At 40.9% G+C, this 13910-nt stretch overlaps 2 protein-coding genes across 3 annotated transcripts in view; both read left to right on the top strand.

Moving 5' to 3' along the window:
* crfa4 (cytokine receptor family, class I receptor 4) overlaps window positions 1-6749 on the top strand; it is a 40942-nt gene extending 34193 nt beyond the window's left edge. Inside the window, exons 8-9 of the mRNA XM_079864038.1 lie at window positions 3427-3496; window positions 3775-6749. Coding sequence (XP_079720164.1) covers window positions 3427-3496; window positions 3775-4341 — 637 coding nt within the window. The 3' untranslated portion in view covers window positions 4342-6749. The remainder of the gene's footprint in view (window positions 1-3426; window positions 3497-3774) is intronic.
* A 6088-nt stretch (window positions 6750-12837) lies between these two features.
* The window catches only part of dusp27 (dual specificity phosphatase 27), a 16641-nt gene continuing 15568 nt past the window's right edge, over window positions 12838-13910 (top strand). Inside the window, exons 1-2 of one of the 2 annotated variants that reach the window (XM_079864756.1) lie at window positions 12838-12934; window positions 13298-13420. The gene's annotated coding sequence lies outside the window, so the exon portion shown is untranslated. The remainder of the gene's footprint in view (window positions 12935-13297; window positions 13421-13910) is intronic. The other variant, XM_079864755.1, reaches the window with a different exon arrangement.

Here is a 13910-nt window from a genome sequence, read left to right as displayed (position 1 = left end):
CACTCCAGTAGCTAGATGATAACAGTGATGAGATAAACCATGTTTCTGAATGACAGATCTAGTGATGACATGTAGATGGAGAAGAGAAGTGGTCCCAGAACTGAGCTCTGAGTCATTCCAGTAGCTAGATGATAACAGTGATGGGAAAAACCATGTTTCTGAATGACAGATCCTAGTGATGACATGTAGATGGAGACGAGAAGTGGTCCCAGCACTGAGCTCTGAGGCACTCCAGTAGCTAGATGATAACAGTGATGAGATAAACCATGTTTCTGAATGACAGATCTAGTGATGACATGTAGATGGAGAAGAGAAGCGGTCCCAGCACTGAGCCCTGAGGCACTCCAGTAGCTAGATGATAACAGTGATGGGAAAAACCATGTTTCTGAATGACAGATCCTAGTGATGACATGTAGATGGAGAAGAGAAGTGGTCCCAGAACTGAGCTCTGAGTCATTCCAGTAGCTAGATGATAACAGTGATGGGAAAAACCATGTTTCTGAATGACAGATCCTAGTGATGACATGTAGATGGAGACGAGAAGTGGTCCCAGCACTGAGCTCTGAGTCATTCCAGTAGCTAGATGATAACAGTGATGGGATAAACCATGTTTCTGAATGACAGATCCTAGTGATGACATGTAGATGGAGAAGAGAAGCGGTCCCAGCACTGAGCCCTGAGGCACTCCAGTAGCTAGATGATAACAGTGATGGGATAAACCATGTTTCTGATTGACAGATCCTAGTGATGTCATGTAGATGTAGAAGAGAAGTGGTCCCAGCACTGAGCCCTGAGGCACTCCAGTAGCTAGATGATAACAGTGATGGGATAAACCATGTTTCTGATTGACAGATCCTAGTGATGTCATGTAGATGTAGAAGAGAAGTGGTCCCAGCACTGAGCCCTGAGGCACTCCAGTAGCTAGATGATAACAGTGATGGGGAAAAACCATGTTTCTGAATGACAGATCCTAGTGATGACATGTAGATGGAGAAGAGAAGCAGTCCCAGCACTGAGCTCTGAGGCACTCCAGTATCTAGATGATAACAGTGATGGGAAAAACCATGTTTCTGAATGACAGATCTAGTGATGACATGTAGATGTAGAAGAGAAGTGGTCCCAGCACTGAGCCCTGGGGCACTCCAGTATCTAGATGATAACAGTGATGGGAAAAACCATGTTTCTTAATGACAGATCTAGTGATGACATGTAGATGTAGAAGAGAAGTGGTCCCAGCACTGAGCTCTGAGGCACTCCAGTATCTAGATGATAACAGTGATAGGAAAAAACATGTTTCTTAATGACAGATCCTAGTGATGACATGTAGATGGAGAAGAGAAGCGGTCCCAGCACTGAGCCCTGAGGCACTCCAGTAGCTAGATGATAACAGTGATGGGAAAAACCATGTTTCTGAATGACAGATCTAGTGATGACATGTAGATGTAGAAGAGAAGCAGTCCCAGCACTGAGCTCTGAGGCACTCCAGTAGCTAGATGATAACAGTGATGGGAAAAACCATGTTTCTGAATGACAGACACTAGTGATGACATGTAGATGGAGAAGAGAAGCAGTCCCAGCACTGAGCTCTGAGGCACTCCAGTAGCTAGATGATAACAGTGATGGGAAAAACCATGTTTCTGAATGACAGATCCTAGTGATGACATGTAGATGGAGAAGAGAAGCGGTCCCAGCACTGAGCCATGAGGCACTCCAGTAGCTAGATGATAACAGTGATGGGAAAAACCATGTTTCTGAATGACAGATCTAGTGATGACATGTAGATGGAGAAGAGAAGCGGTCCCAGCACTGAGCCATGAGGCACTCCAGTAGCTAGATGATAACAGTGATGGGAAAAACCATGTTTCTGAATGACAGATCCTAGTGATGACATGTAGATGTAGAAGAGAAGCGGTCCCAGCACTGAGCCAGCACAGGCACACCAGTAGCTAGATGTTGGGTCTTAGACACCTCACCCCTCCACGACACCCTGAAGGACCTGCTGAGAGGGAAGACCTGAACCATTGTAGTTCTGTTCCTGAGATGCCCTTCATCATGAGGGTTGACAGAAGGATCTGTTGGTTAACTGTGTCAAAAGCAGCAGACAGATCCAGCAGGATGAGAACTGAGGATTTGGAAGCTGCTTCAATACCTGAGAGCAGGTTAGGGTTGAAGGAGATGAGTGGGGATATTTGAAAGTTGAGAAGTGAGTTCATTGGCTACTGATACAGCAGGAACCAATCAGCTGTGCCCTGTAGAGAATGATGTGTTTGCAAACAGATTGAGTTAAGGACTGGTCAGCCTGCGCCATCTTGAGTTTCATGACAGAACTCAGAATTGCAAGAAATTAATTTTGAGATTAAAGAAAAATTGCGGAGCAAAGAGGTACTTTTAATATTAAACTAATTCTCAGCTCTTAGATTCCATCAATTTTATTACGAAATAAGACAAAAATACGTTTGGCGCTTGTAAATGTGACGTGACAGATCGCTGAGCGCCTCAGTTCAAGTGCACGTGAACCGATCATCTGTTACTTTTTTATTTAAAGATGCAGTACAACTTACCGAAAGTATACATAATATCGACCAATTAGTGTTTTTCAACCACGAAAGAGGTCAATATAACGGCAGGAGAACAATTATGTCACATAACGTTACATTTACCTCAGGAAAGCCATTTAATGACCATAGCATGTTAATTGAATAGAAAAAAAAATAGCTAGAGAGGAGATTTTGCTGAGCACTATATTACATATTTATTATATTTTTACTTATGTCATTAAATAATTGTTATTATAACAAAAACTGCATTATATCTAATTTGTTATTTTTAACCTTTAATAATACCAGCAGATTGGGCCCTCTATGTTTACAGCATTAGGTGAGATTATTTTTTTAAATAAAATTTTAAATAAACATGTATCCAAATTAGTCAATATTGAATCAAAATCGGAGTCAAATCACAAGAATGGAATTGAAATCTTGAAATTTTTGTCAAGCAATAATAAAAACTGTATCCTACCAGTCATTGTACATGTAACATGTTGTCACTAAACTTCATAAAATTCTATTTAGTTACCAAATGTTTTGTCAGTCAAACTTATTGTGATGCAATATTTGTTTTTACATTCCCCCCAAAATAAATAAATAAAAAATCTCACTCCAAGCTAAACTCAAAAGTTGGCAGCCCTGAAGTCACATTTACCTTTTTTATTTTATATTCTGTGGTGGAAACAAGCTTTCATAAACATAACCGTGGTTCTGCTCTTGGCTTTGAGGGACACCATGTGCATGAACCAATACATATCAAAACATATGAATAATACATAAGAAAAAAGACAATATGTAAAGAACAAATAATAATAAGAAATAGAAACTTTTCATTCCACATTCTCATTAAAGTCTTTCTCTGTTTGTGTTCTTCCTGCAGAATCAAAGCGTTCCTCTTACCTCCGATTCCCAAACCGCGCATCCGAGGGCTTGAACCGGTTCTGCTGAAGGTCTCGCTGTCCCGTCACACACCACACAACCTGTTACACTCCACTGACTGAGTTATTAGTGCTGTTTAATTCAGCCATCACTAGTGATCTGATCAAACCTCTGATCAAATAGAATCTTTTGTAACATTATAAATGTCTTTACTGTTCTATTTAATGCATCCTCAATAATCTTACCCGAAATGTTTGAGCATTCGTGTGTTTAGTAGGAACCACATGAGTAACTTCAATTAAAGAAGCATCTGCTTTACCTTCTGTTCTTTCTGTACATTTGCCTCCAGAACGGGAAGCTTGATGAGATCAATCGTCATTTCTCCAGTTTTCACGGCTATAAGTCTCCTCAGTACTCTATGGAGACGTGGTACCAGGTGAGCGTGGACTCGGGTCCGGCCCTGACGCCCAACAGCTTCCCGTCTCCCTGTGAACAAGAGCCCATCACCGGCCTCGAGGGACCGCCGGCCCTTCAGACGAGTTCCAGTCCGAGCCTGTACTGCACCAGTGGCCTCGCCTCCTACTGCGAGGGAGCCACACCCCCACCCGCCCCTGGCCACGCCCTCCCCGAGCTCGTGTCGGTCCCAAGCATGGACTACTCCATGATTCTAGGCTCCGCACCCGCGCCGGCATCACATGACTTTTACACGTGTGTGACTGGCGTGACGACCGGCGGGCAGCTTCATCTGGTGCCTCACCTGCCCAACATGCTGAAACACACACACACACCCTACGTGCAGTTTAAAGAGGACAAGAGCTGCCAGCTGGTGGCGCTGTTGGAGAAGCAGAAGGAGGAGCTGAAGGACACCGACCCGAGCGAAGCTGCCCTACCTTTAATACCTCATTCATCAGACTGAGCGCAAATCAGCAAACACTCAGAACCTGCAGCATACAATCACACACACACACTTACACTAACCCAACCCCTAAACCTACCTATCACACACACACACACACACACATACACACACACACACAGACCCACGCACTCATGTGTAATGTAATGGTTTTTATACTGGACAAACTGTATTTTCTGTCCCCTTACACTAACACTACCCCTAAACCTACCCATCACACACACACACACACACACACACACACACACTCTAACCCTACTCCTAAACCTACCCATCACACAAAACTTTCTGCATTTTTACATTTTCAAAAAACACATTTTATTATGTTTATTAATCAGTTTTCCTTGTGAGGACCAGCAAAAAGTAGGGAATCTCAAGTTTTACTATCCTCACAAGTATAGCTAAACATGCCCACACACACACACACACACACACACACACACACACACACACACACACACACACACACTCTCTCACACACACACACACACACTCTATATCACCCTCACACACACACACACTCTATATCACACACACACACACACACACTCTCTCTCACACACACACACACACTCTATATCACACACACACACACACACACACACACACACACACACACACACACGCGACCAGCATCTGAACTCAAGGTTTATCAGTAGATTCTCACACGAGCCGTTGAAGCCAAACACGCTGCTGTCAGATTTCAGGAAACCATCTGGAGCAAAACACACACTCTCACACACACACATGCACTCACAGACACTAACACACACACTCAGATCTTAACAATCATGTGATGCAAGAATATTTTTTAAATTTAAGGACAGCTGAGAGAACTGAATCTCTTGTCATTCACTGTGATTGATGGGTAATAACCTTGTCCGGCCCTTCGTTAACAAGAAGCATTTACAAGCCATGAACACAAAAATATGCACAACAAACGCACTGAGAGCGAGTGTGACTAAACGGCAGCGATCCGGAGATCAGAAGTGTGTTTCTGAGACTCATCAGGGTGAAGATGAATTATTAAGAAGTGGTTGTAACACGGGTGCATCGTTTGCTCGTTGAGCGAGTGATGATGTCATGAATGTACGGTTGTGATGATGAGCCGGACAACACGATCCCACGATAAAGTCTCACTAGCGCATCAGTTTTACACTCTGATCCTCAAACACAGACGTGAATAAAGCGATCGTTGATGTTGAGGCTTTATTTTAGTAGACTACGCTATGGAAACTTATTTCTGCCACGGAATAAAAAAAAATACAAGAGGAAAGTGTGAGTTTGTATTTCGCAATTTGAAATTTTTAACTCACAATTGCAAGGAAAAGTCAGAATTGTGAGATATAAAGTCAGAATGACCTTTTTTTATTTGTTACTCCGTGTCAGAAACAAACTTCCACACTTCGGCACTTTCCATGAAAACAGCGAACTCTGGAGTTAAAGCATCAGAAACACAAATCCTGCTTGTTTTAATATCTTTCACTATTACTGAACTCAAGATTAAGCAGATAGTTTGAACCACATTAAATGTTTGAGCAACAGCTGAATTTACACTTTATATGCAACCCTGTAATTTGAAACACATTCTGATGTAGTTTTTAAATGTACTTTTTATTTGATCAGGTTTGTATAATTTTGCAAGCACTCACTATTGTTATTGCTCATACTTATTCTTTTTATTCCACCAAAAGTTTGACGCGCTACTCCTCCCGCAGCTTTTGTCACAGACCCACAAATGAGGCGTCAAATCGTGCGGATTATTTGGGAATGGTGTGCTATGACTTTTTAAGCGATCGGGGGGGTGGTGTTTGCCCCAGGGGTGAAAAAAGCGGCCGAAAAATCCCATAGACTTAACATTGTGACAAAGCTCAGAGCGAGGATTTCGCGGAAACGTGTGATTTGCCACATTTGAAGAGGCTGACAGGCTCTGTAAGAACATACCTCACAATGGGGTAAAAGTTGCACCCCTGGGGGGCAGGAGCGTCCCAAAGTCTCCCATTGACTTACAATGGAGTAGGACGGCCCATGAAATGCATGCGTTTTTCCTACAAAAAAATTGCAAATTGTAAATTGCATAGGGATTTTGTATTGAACGTAGCTCTGGATCACAGTGTCATAGAGACAAGGGGGCGGGCTCATTTTACTCAGATGACCAATCAGTCTCTCAGGATCATTGTGAAGCTATCAAGCTACGCCCTAGCAACCCTTTAGAGCACCTTAGCAACAAGTTCAATAGACTTCCATTGAAAGAGATCAAAGGGATATCTCTGGATAAAAGTGTCATAGAAACACAAGGGTGGTCTCGTTTGACTCGGGGCAGCAAACAGCCAATCGTGAATCACCTCAACACTTTCTGGCCATGCCCTAGCAACCATTGTCGAGTACCTTAGCAACCAAAATCCAAAGAGGGATATCTTCCATTCTGAATGTCACAGAGGCATGGGAGTTGGTTTATATCATTCATACTGACACGCAGCCTTTGGAGATTCATCATTGGTAGCCCCCAAGCCACTGCCTAGCAACCAAAACAGAGTACCCTAGCAACCATTTAGCCAGACCTATATCTCTGCATCAGAACATCATATAGAGATGGGAGTTGGCTCATTTGTTTCGGTTGGGAAACAGTCTGTAAATATCACCATGGTAACTGTATTCACACCCTAGCAACCATTTAGAGCCACCTAGCAACCATATTGCAACATATAGAAGCCATATTTCAGCTGCACAACATCGTACAGACATGGTTGTTGGCTCGTATGCAATCATGTACAACATCCTAGCAAGCAACCGAGTGGCGAGTTTTGCCACTGCAAGCACCCACTCACATTTTCTTAAGGAAATGTACATTTCTAGTTGTTATTGCTATCGCACACATCAGGGTTTTAATCGTACTGAGACACAAAAATATTTTTCTGTAGGTTCAACACCTATAATGACTTCTGTAGCCTTTTCGTGAAGAGTGCCGTATATAAAACACTTTGTGATAAAAAAAATGGCTGTTTTATTTTTATATGTTTCTTCTTGACTTTGAAGCAGTTTCATATGAGCTCTTTATAAAATAGTGTCATACATAAAGAGAGATTAATATTAATGTTACCATAATGAGAAGCTGTGTGTGTGTGTGTGTGTGTGTGTGTGTGTGTGTGTGTGTGTGTGTGTGTGTGTGTCCCTGTAATGTGTGTGTGTGTGTGTGTGTGTGTGTGTGTGTGCACATGGTTTTATATGTGTGCATTAGAGAGACTGAAGCACTGTATTATTTGTTCAACACTGTTTATCTTTTTTTTTTTTGCTTTTTTTTTTTTTTTGCATTTCAGTGTCAGTTCATGTTTCAGAAAAAAATCCTCTCGATTTTCCTCTCTAATGGATTATTTCTCGTTGACCGTGTCGTGACTGTGCCTTTAATCATGCGGGTTTTCCTGTAAATGTATATAAACACTCCTAAAACACTGTTTATACCTGCAAATGAACTACAGAATCACATTAGAAAGGTTCTGATATATTTAAAGAGAGATTTATACAGTAATAAATGTGTCCGCTGTCACAGAAATGCAGTATATATTCAAACTATAACACGTTTTTGTACATTAGACACTTTTTGTGTGCTTTATCCTGTAAGCTTTTGTTTCTGTCATATATTTTGTCATCTGTGGGAAGAATCACATTCCCATGTGGTCAAATAAAGCCGTGAGCTGAAAGACAGTGTGTGATCATGAGTTTCTTTGTGGTTTATGCTTCATTCTTTAAAAATAATGTTTCCAAAGGTTTTTTTTTTTTTCACAGAGACGCTAGAAGAATTATTTCTGGTTCCCCAAAGCACTTTTCAGTGAAAACCATTGGTTAAAAGAGCATTTTTTCTCAGAGCAAAGAACATTTTAATAATCTAAAGAACCTTTTGTGGAAATAAAGGTTCCATGGATGTTAAAAATTCTTCATGGAACCACTGATGCCAATAAAGAACCTTTATTTTTATATTTTTGTTCTCACACACACACACACACACACACACACACACACACACACACACACACAAGATTGCAAATGTATGAGTGCTTTTAGTGTTTTCAGCGATGTGCAGTATATCTGTTCCCATCTCAAAGGGTTCCATGATGCTTTAAGATGTCTCACCTGGTTTTCCTCCTGTAAACAGTTTATCTTAAAACCGTTTATATTCCAGGCCAACAAAACCAATTTTGGTTTTCTATTTCAGAAATTAAGAGTATTTTCTCTGGAGGGAAACCCAGATCAACACTAGTACCTCCCTATTCAGACCTGATATTCCTGTAACTCACACACACACACACACACACACACACACACACACACACACACACACACACACCACACACACACACACACACATACACACACACACACACACACAAACACACACACACACACACACACACACACACACACACACACACACACACACCTGAGGACTCAATATTCCACTCCATCTCACCCAGAACACTACAGTCCTACAGGACTTTAAAGAGCTCCAATCCTCATACAAATTGACTTTTCCCTCATTTCAGTTTCTTCATTCGTCATGTCTCTTAACCATCCAATCCAGTCCCATCAAAGTCTATTTTAGCGTCATTCAATTCTTCAAATTAATCTAATGCATGTCCCTAACAAACCCTCAGATCACACTAATCAAAGGAATTCAATGCTGTATTTACCCTGGCTTACAGTTTTTTCCGATTGCTAAACGACAGTGAGCACAACTGGAGCTACATGTGCAAAACTCTAACTACAGTCTGCACTACCAACAGTCACCTGAGCTAAACACTTCACATCACCTGAGCTCAACAGTTCACATCACCTGAGCTCAACAGTTCACATCACCTGAGCTCAACAGTTCACATCACCTGCAAAACTCACTCCAAGCAACACAACTCTTAACACACGGCTCAAAACAGACTCAGTGCAGCCAAACACTACACACAACCCTTACTGAGATAACACACACTGTCACTCAGAACACACTGAGATAACACACACTGTCACTCAGAACACACTACACAACCCTCACTGAGATAACACACACTGTCACTCAGAACACACTGAGAGGAAAAACACTAGCATCAAACACCAATACAGAAAATACAAACTTTTCATCTTTACAGTTTGAACAATTTCAGTGACTTCATTCAAAGTAATATTTTCTTCATAACAATTCTTTAAGGTAAATGAAAATTAGCAGTTTGCTTCAATAATCTGTAGTAATTTACGGAATTACAGTAATGAGAAAAAAAAGGTAGAAACTAAAAGTACATACTGTAATTCGAACAAATAATTGAGGGGCTAATCCTGCCTCTCTCTAGCATCAGGCCACAGGTTTTCATCAACATCACATCTAATGTTCTGCCATGCACCTGGGGAAGACCCTTCTGGAGTGCCTCATCCATCCCTGGCTTTCTGAGCTCTACCTATATACAGTCATGGTCAAAATTGATGGCACCCCTGATAAATATGATCAAAAATGACTGTAAAAAATAAATCTGCATTATTTATCCTTCTGATCTTTCCTTCAAAAAATTCGCAAAAATCTAACCTTTCATTGAAGTAAAAGAATTGAAATTGGGGGGTAAATCACATTATGAAATAAATGTTTTTCTCCAAAACACATCGGCCATAATTATTGGCACCCCTAGAATTTTTTATGAGTAAAATATCTCTGAAGTATATTCCCATTAATATTTACATTTTTAAGCACAACAGGGTGACTAGGAACATGAAATTGTCCAGCTATGACTTCTTGTTTCACAGGAGTTTATATATGAGGAAACACAAAGGCCAAATCCCCTGAATCATCACAATGAGTAAAACCACAGAATATAGTTCTGATGTGCAGCAAAAGATTGTTGAGCTTCACAAAATAGAAAGTGGCTGTAAGAAAATATCTAAAGAATTGAAAATCCTCATTTTGACCATCAGGGCAATAATTAAGAAGTCATAATCAACTAAAGATGTTACGAATCTGCCAGGAAGAGGACGTGTGTCTATACTGTCTTAATGGATGGTGAGGAGGAAAGTTTGAGTGGCCAAAGACTCTCCAAGGATCATAGATGGAGAATTGCAGAGATTACTGGAGTCTTGGGGGTCAGAAAGCCAAAAAAATGTTTATCAAACAACCCCTACATCCCCACATGTTGTCTGGGAGGGTTTCAAGAAAAATCCTCCTCGCTCCTCCAAGAACAAACTCCAGCATATTCAGTGGTCAGACACGATCTTCAAAAGGGACCAGATTCTGTGGTCAGATGAAACAAAAAAAAGGGCTTTTTGGCAGCAAACCCAGCAGATGTGTTTGGTGCAAACAGGGATGAAGAGTACCCCATGCCTACGGTTAAATACACTGCTGGATCTTATATGTTGTGGGCCTATTTATTTGCTGGAGGTCCTGGACATCTGGTTCAGACACATGGTATTATGGATTCTAGCAAATACCAACAGATAAAAAATCTAAACCTGACGGCCTCAGCTAGAAATCTTATAATGGGCCGTGGTTGGATCTTCCATCAGGACAACGGTCCAAAACAAACATCAAAATCAACACTAAAATGGGTAACTGAGCACAAAATGAAGCTTCTGCCATGACCGTACCAGTTCCCTGACCTGATGAGTGGCTGAACTGAAGAGGAGAAACACCAACATGAACTTCTGAATCTGAAGCATCTGGAGAGATCCTGTATGGAGGAATGGTCTCTGATCTCAGGTCAGTTATTCTCCAAACTCATCAGGCATTATAGAAGAAGACTCAGATCTGGTCTCTTGGCAAAAGGAGGTTGCAGAAAGTATTTAATAACAGGGTGCCAACAATTATGGCCAGCGTGTTTTGGAGAAAAACATTTATTTCATAATGTGATTTTCCCCCCACTTTCAGTTCTTTTACTTCAATGAAAGGTTAGATTTTTGTGAATTTTTTTTAATGAAAGATCAAAAGGATAAAAAATGCAGATTTATTTTTTACAGCCATTTTTTTATCATATTTATCAGGGGTGCCATCAATTTTGACCATGACTGTATATATATATATCTCGATAGACTAGACAAGTCTAAAACAAGACCCCTGCTTAGCCTCTCAGCTGAAGGTGCAGTCAGCAGTGTTTGAAAGGCACAGGGCTGAACTCTATTCTGTTTTGAATGTGTGGTTCACAGTTTTGACAGCAGTGTGTTAGCATTTGAACAAAGTGCTGTAAATCCACAGTGTTGTGCAGGTTGTGGTTGAAGTCATGGGAGAAGTGTGTAGAAAACTGTGTTCAAGCAATGAAAAGCGAACTAGAGTTTGGTCCACATGAACTGCTGCTGTGCAGACTGGAGTTAGAGTTCTGCACATGTGACTCCAGTTGTGCTCACTGTCGTTCAGCAATCGGAAAAAACTGTAATAAAATAATAAAATAATTGTATTACTGTAAGCGCAACAAATAATGAGGAAATTAATTTGAGCACATGAATGCAGGAGAAGCGCAGACAGACACTCACGAGGAATGTTTGTTATCGGTGTCAGTCGACTGTAAGCTTCAGTGCTGGTGCTGGGGAACGTGTTCACTGGTTAGACTGGTTTAGGTCAGCTTACAGGTTATGCTGGTGTTCAAAGGAAGAGTTGCATGTTTGTAGTCTAGAAGGAAGATACACTTATGCGTGATTAATGTGACATAAAGACGAGTAAAAAAAACAACAAATATAGACAGTAGAAGCTAAACAAACCGTTAAATAAACGAATAGAAATATAAAAACATTTAGCCAAACATATAATACAGACGAATGATTTATGCAGTATATTGTAAATGAAAGATGTCTGGCAGACTGTGTGTGTGTGTGTGTGTGTGTGTGTGTGTGTGTGTGTGTGTACTGGCCCGCACTAAGAGATTTAACAGTCAGTTTTATATTTGTCTGTTGCGTCAAGCCCAGTTAACTGTTTACAACTTTTGATATTGTAAGGGCTAGGGTTATTTATAGTGTGAGGGTTATATGTTACAATAGTTTATTTATACATACCGATACTGATACTGTTTGATGTCTATATATATCCGCGCTCTCTCTATTTACACAAACACAAATAAATGAAGGTGAATTATTAACACAGAAACGAGAAGCTCCGAGTTAGAACTGGTAACTGGCGCCATCTTGTGTCTCACAGTGATTAAACTGCATGAACACGATAGATAGATAGATAGATAGATGTTTCTCTTTTGACAGCTGGATGTATTTGTAGCTAACAGAAGGCTTTTTAAATAAAAAAGAGGAATTATGAGGTTGAGATAAAAAAAATTGTTGCATTGATGAACAAACCTGAATAAGTCTGAATAAAGTTATAAAGTCATAAGGAGAAATCAGAACATTTCAAAGTCTGTGATGACCAGTGAACTATCAAGCTGGAGTTCGTCATGATAAACGCTCCGGCCCTTTAAGGGCCCCGGGGCCTCAGACCCCTGATGATGTCACACGGGCCGATGGGAGTGTGAGGAGCCTCTAAGTTTAGAGTCACACACACACACACACACACTCGCACACGCTCACACACACTCACACACGCTCACACACACTCGCAGACCTCAGCGCTGGAGACGGAGCCTCAGACTCTCAGGTCAGCAGAACTTCATCAACTTTCACAGTTGCTTTACATCATAATGACATACAAGTATTAGATATTGTTCTGTAGCTCTTTCTACACACTTGCACTGTCGTGTGTGTGTGTGTGTTTGTGTGTGTGTGTGTGTGTGTGTGTGTGTGTGTGTGTGTGTGTGTGTGTGTTAGACCCCCCTGTTCCAGAAGAATCTCTGCAGCTGTCACACTCTATATATAGACACTCATTCTCTCACACACACACACACACACACACACACACACACACACACACACACACACACACACACACACACACACACACAGGCCCGATCAGTCTGTTGTTGTCAGGTGTTTATGTGTCATGTTGTGTGTTTGACTGTAGTTGTAACTGGTAAAGTCTTCAGATCCTCAAACACATTCAGCTCGAGTCTCTGCTCTTCTGGATCTTCAGAACTAAAGCGTTTACTTTATCTATAGTTTGAGTTCTACATCCCGTTAGATTGATGTGAGTAAACCTGAACTTAATGCGGTGACACTTTACAGTGAGGTTTCAGTTGTTAACTGTAGTCAATGCACTGTGAACTAACAAGAACAAACACTGAATAATTGTATTTTTATTAACATTAACAAAGGTATAATGTTAATACACTAACTAATGTTAACTATAATACCTTATTGTTTTTGTTATATTAGTGCTAAGATATTATATAATATTTATCTGTATCTGTTGGACTCCACATTCAAATGATGTCTGTCTGTCTCAATTCAATTTCATGAGCTTTATTATCATGACTGTGTATCACAATGTTCTGGTGTTGCTCTCTCTCTCTCTCTCTCTCTCTCTCTCTGTCTCGCTCTCTCTCTCTCTCTCGCTCTCTCTCTCTCTCTCTCTCTATCTCTCTCTCTCTCTCTCTCTCTCTGTCTCGCTCTCTCTCTCTCTCTCGCTCTCTCGCTCTCTCTCTCTCTCTCTCTCTCTCTCTCTCTCTCTCTCTCTC

This window comes from Squalius cephalus, assembly GCF_949319135.1.
Source record: "Squalius cephalus genome assembly, chromosome: 2".
In the NCBI taxonomy this organism is placed as follows: Eukaryota; Metazoa; Chordata; class Actinopteri; order Cypriniformes; family Leuciscidae; genus Squalius; species Squalius cephalus.
This window is presented reverse-complemented; position numbering and strand designations above follow the sequence as displayed.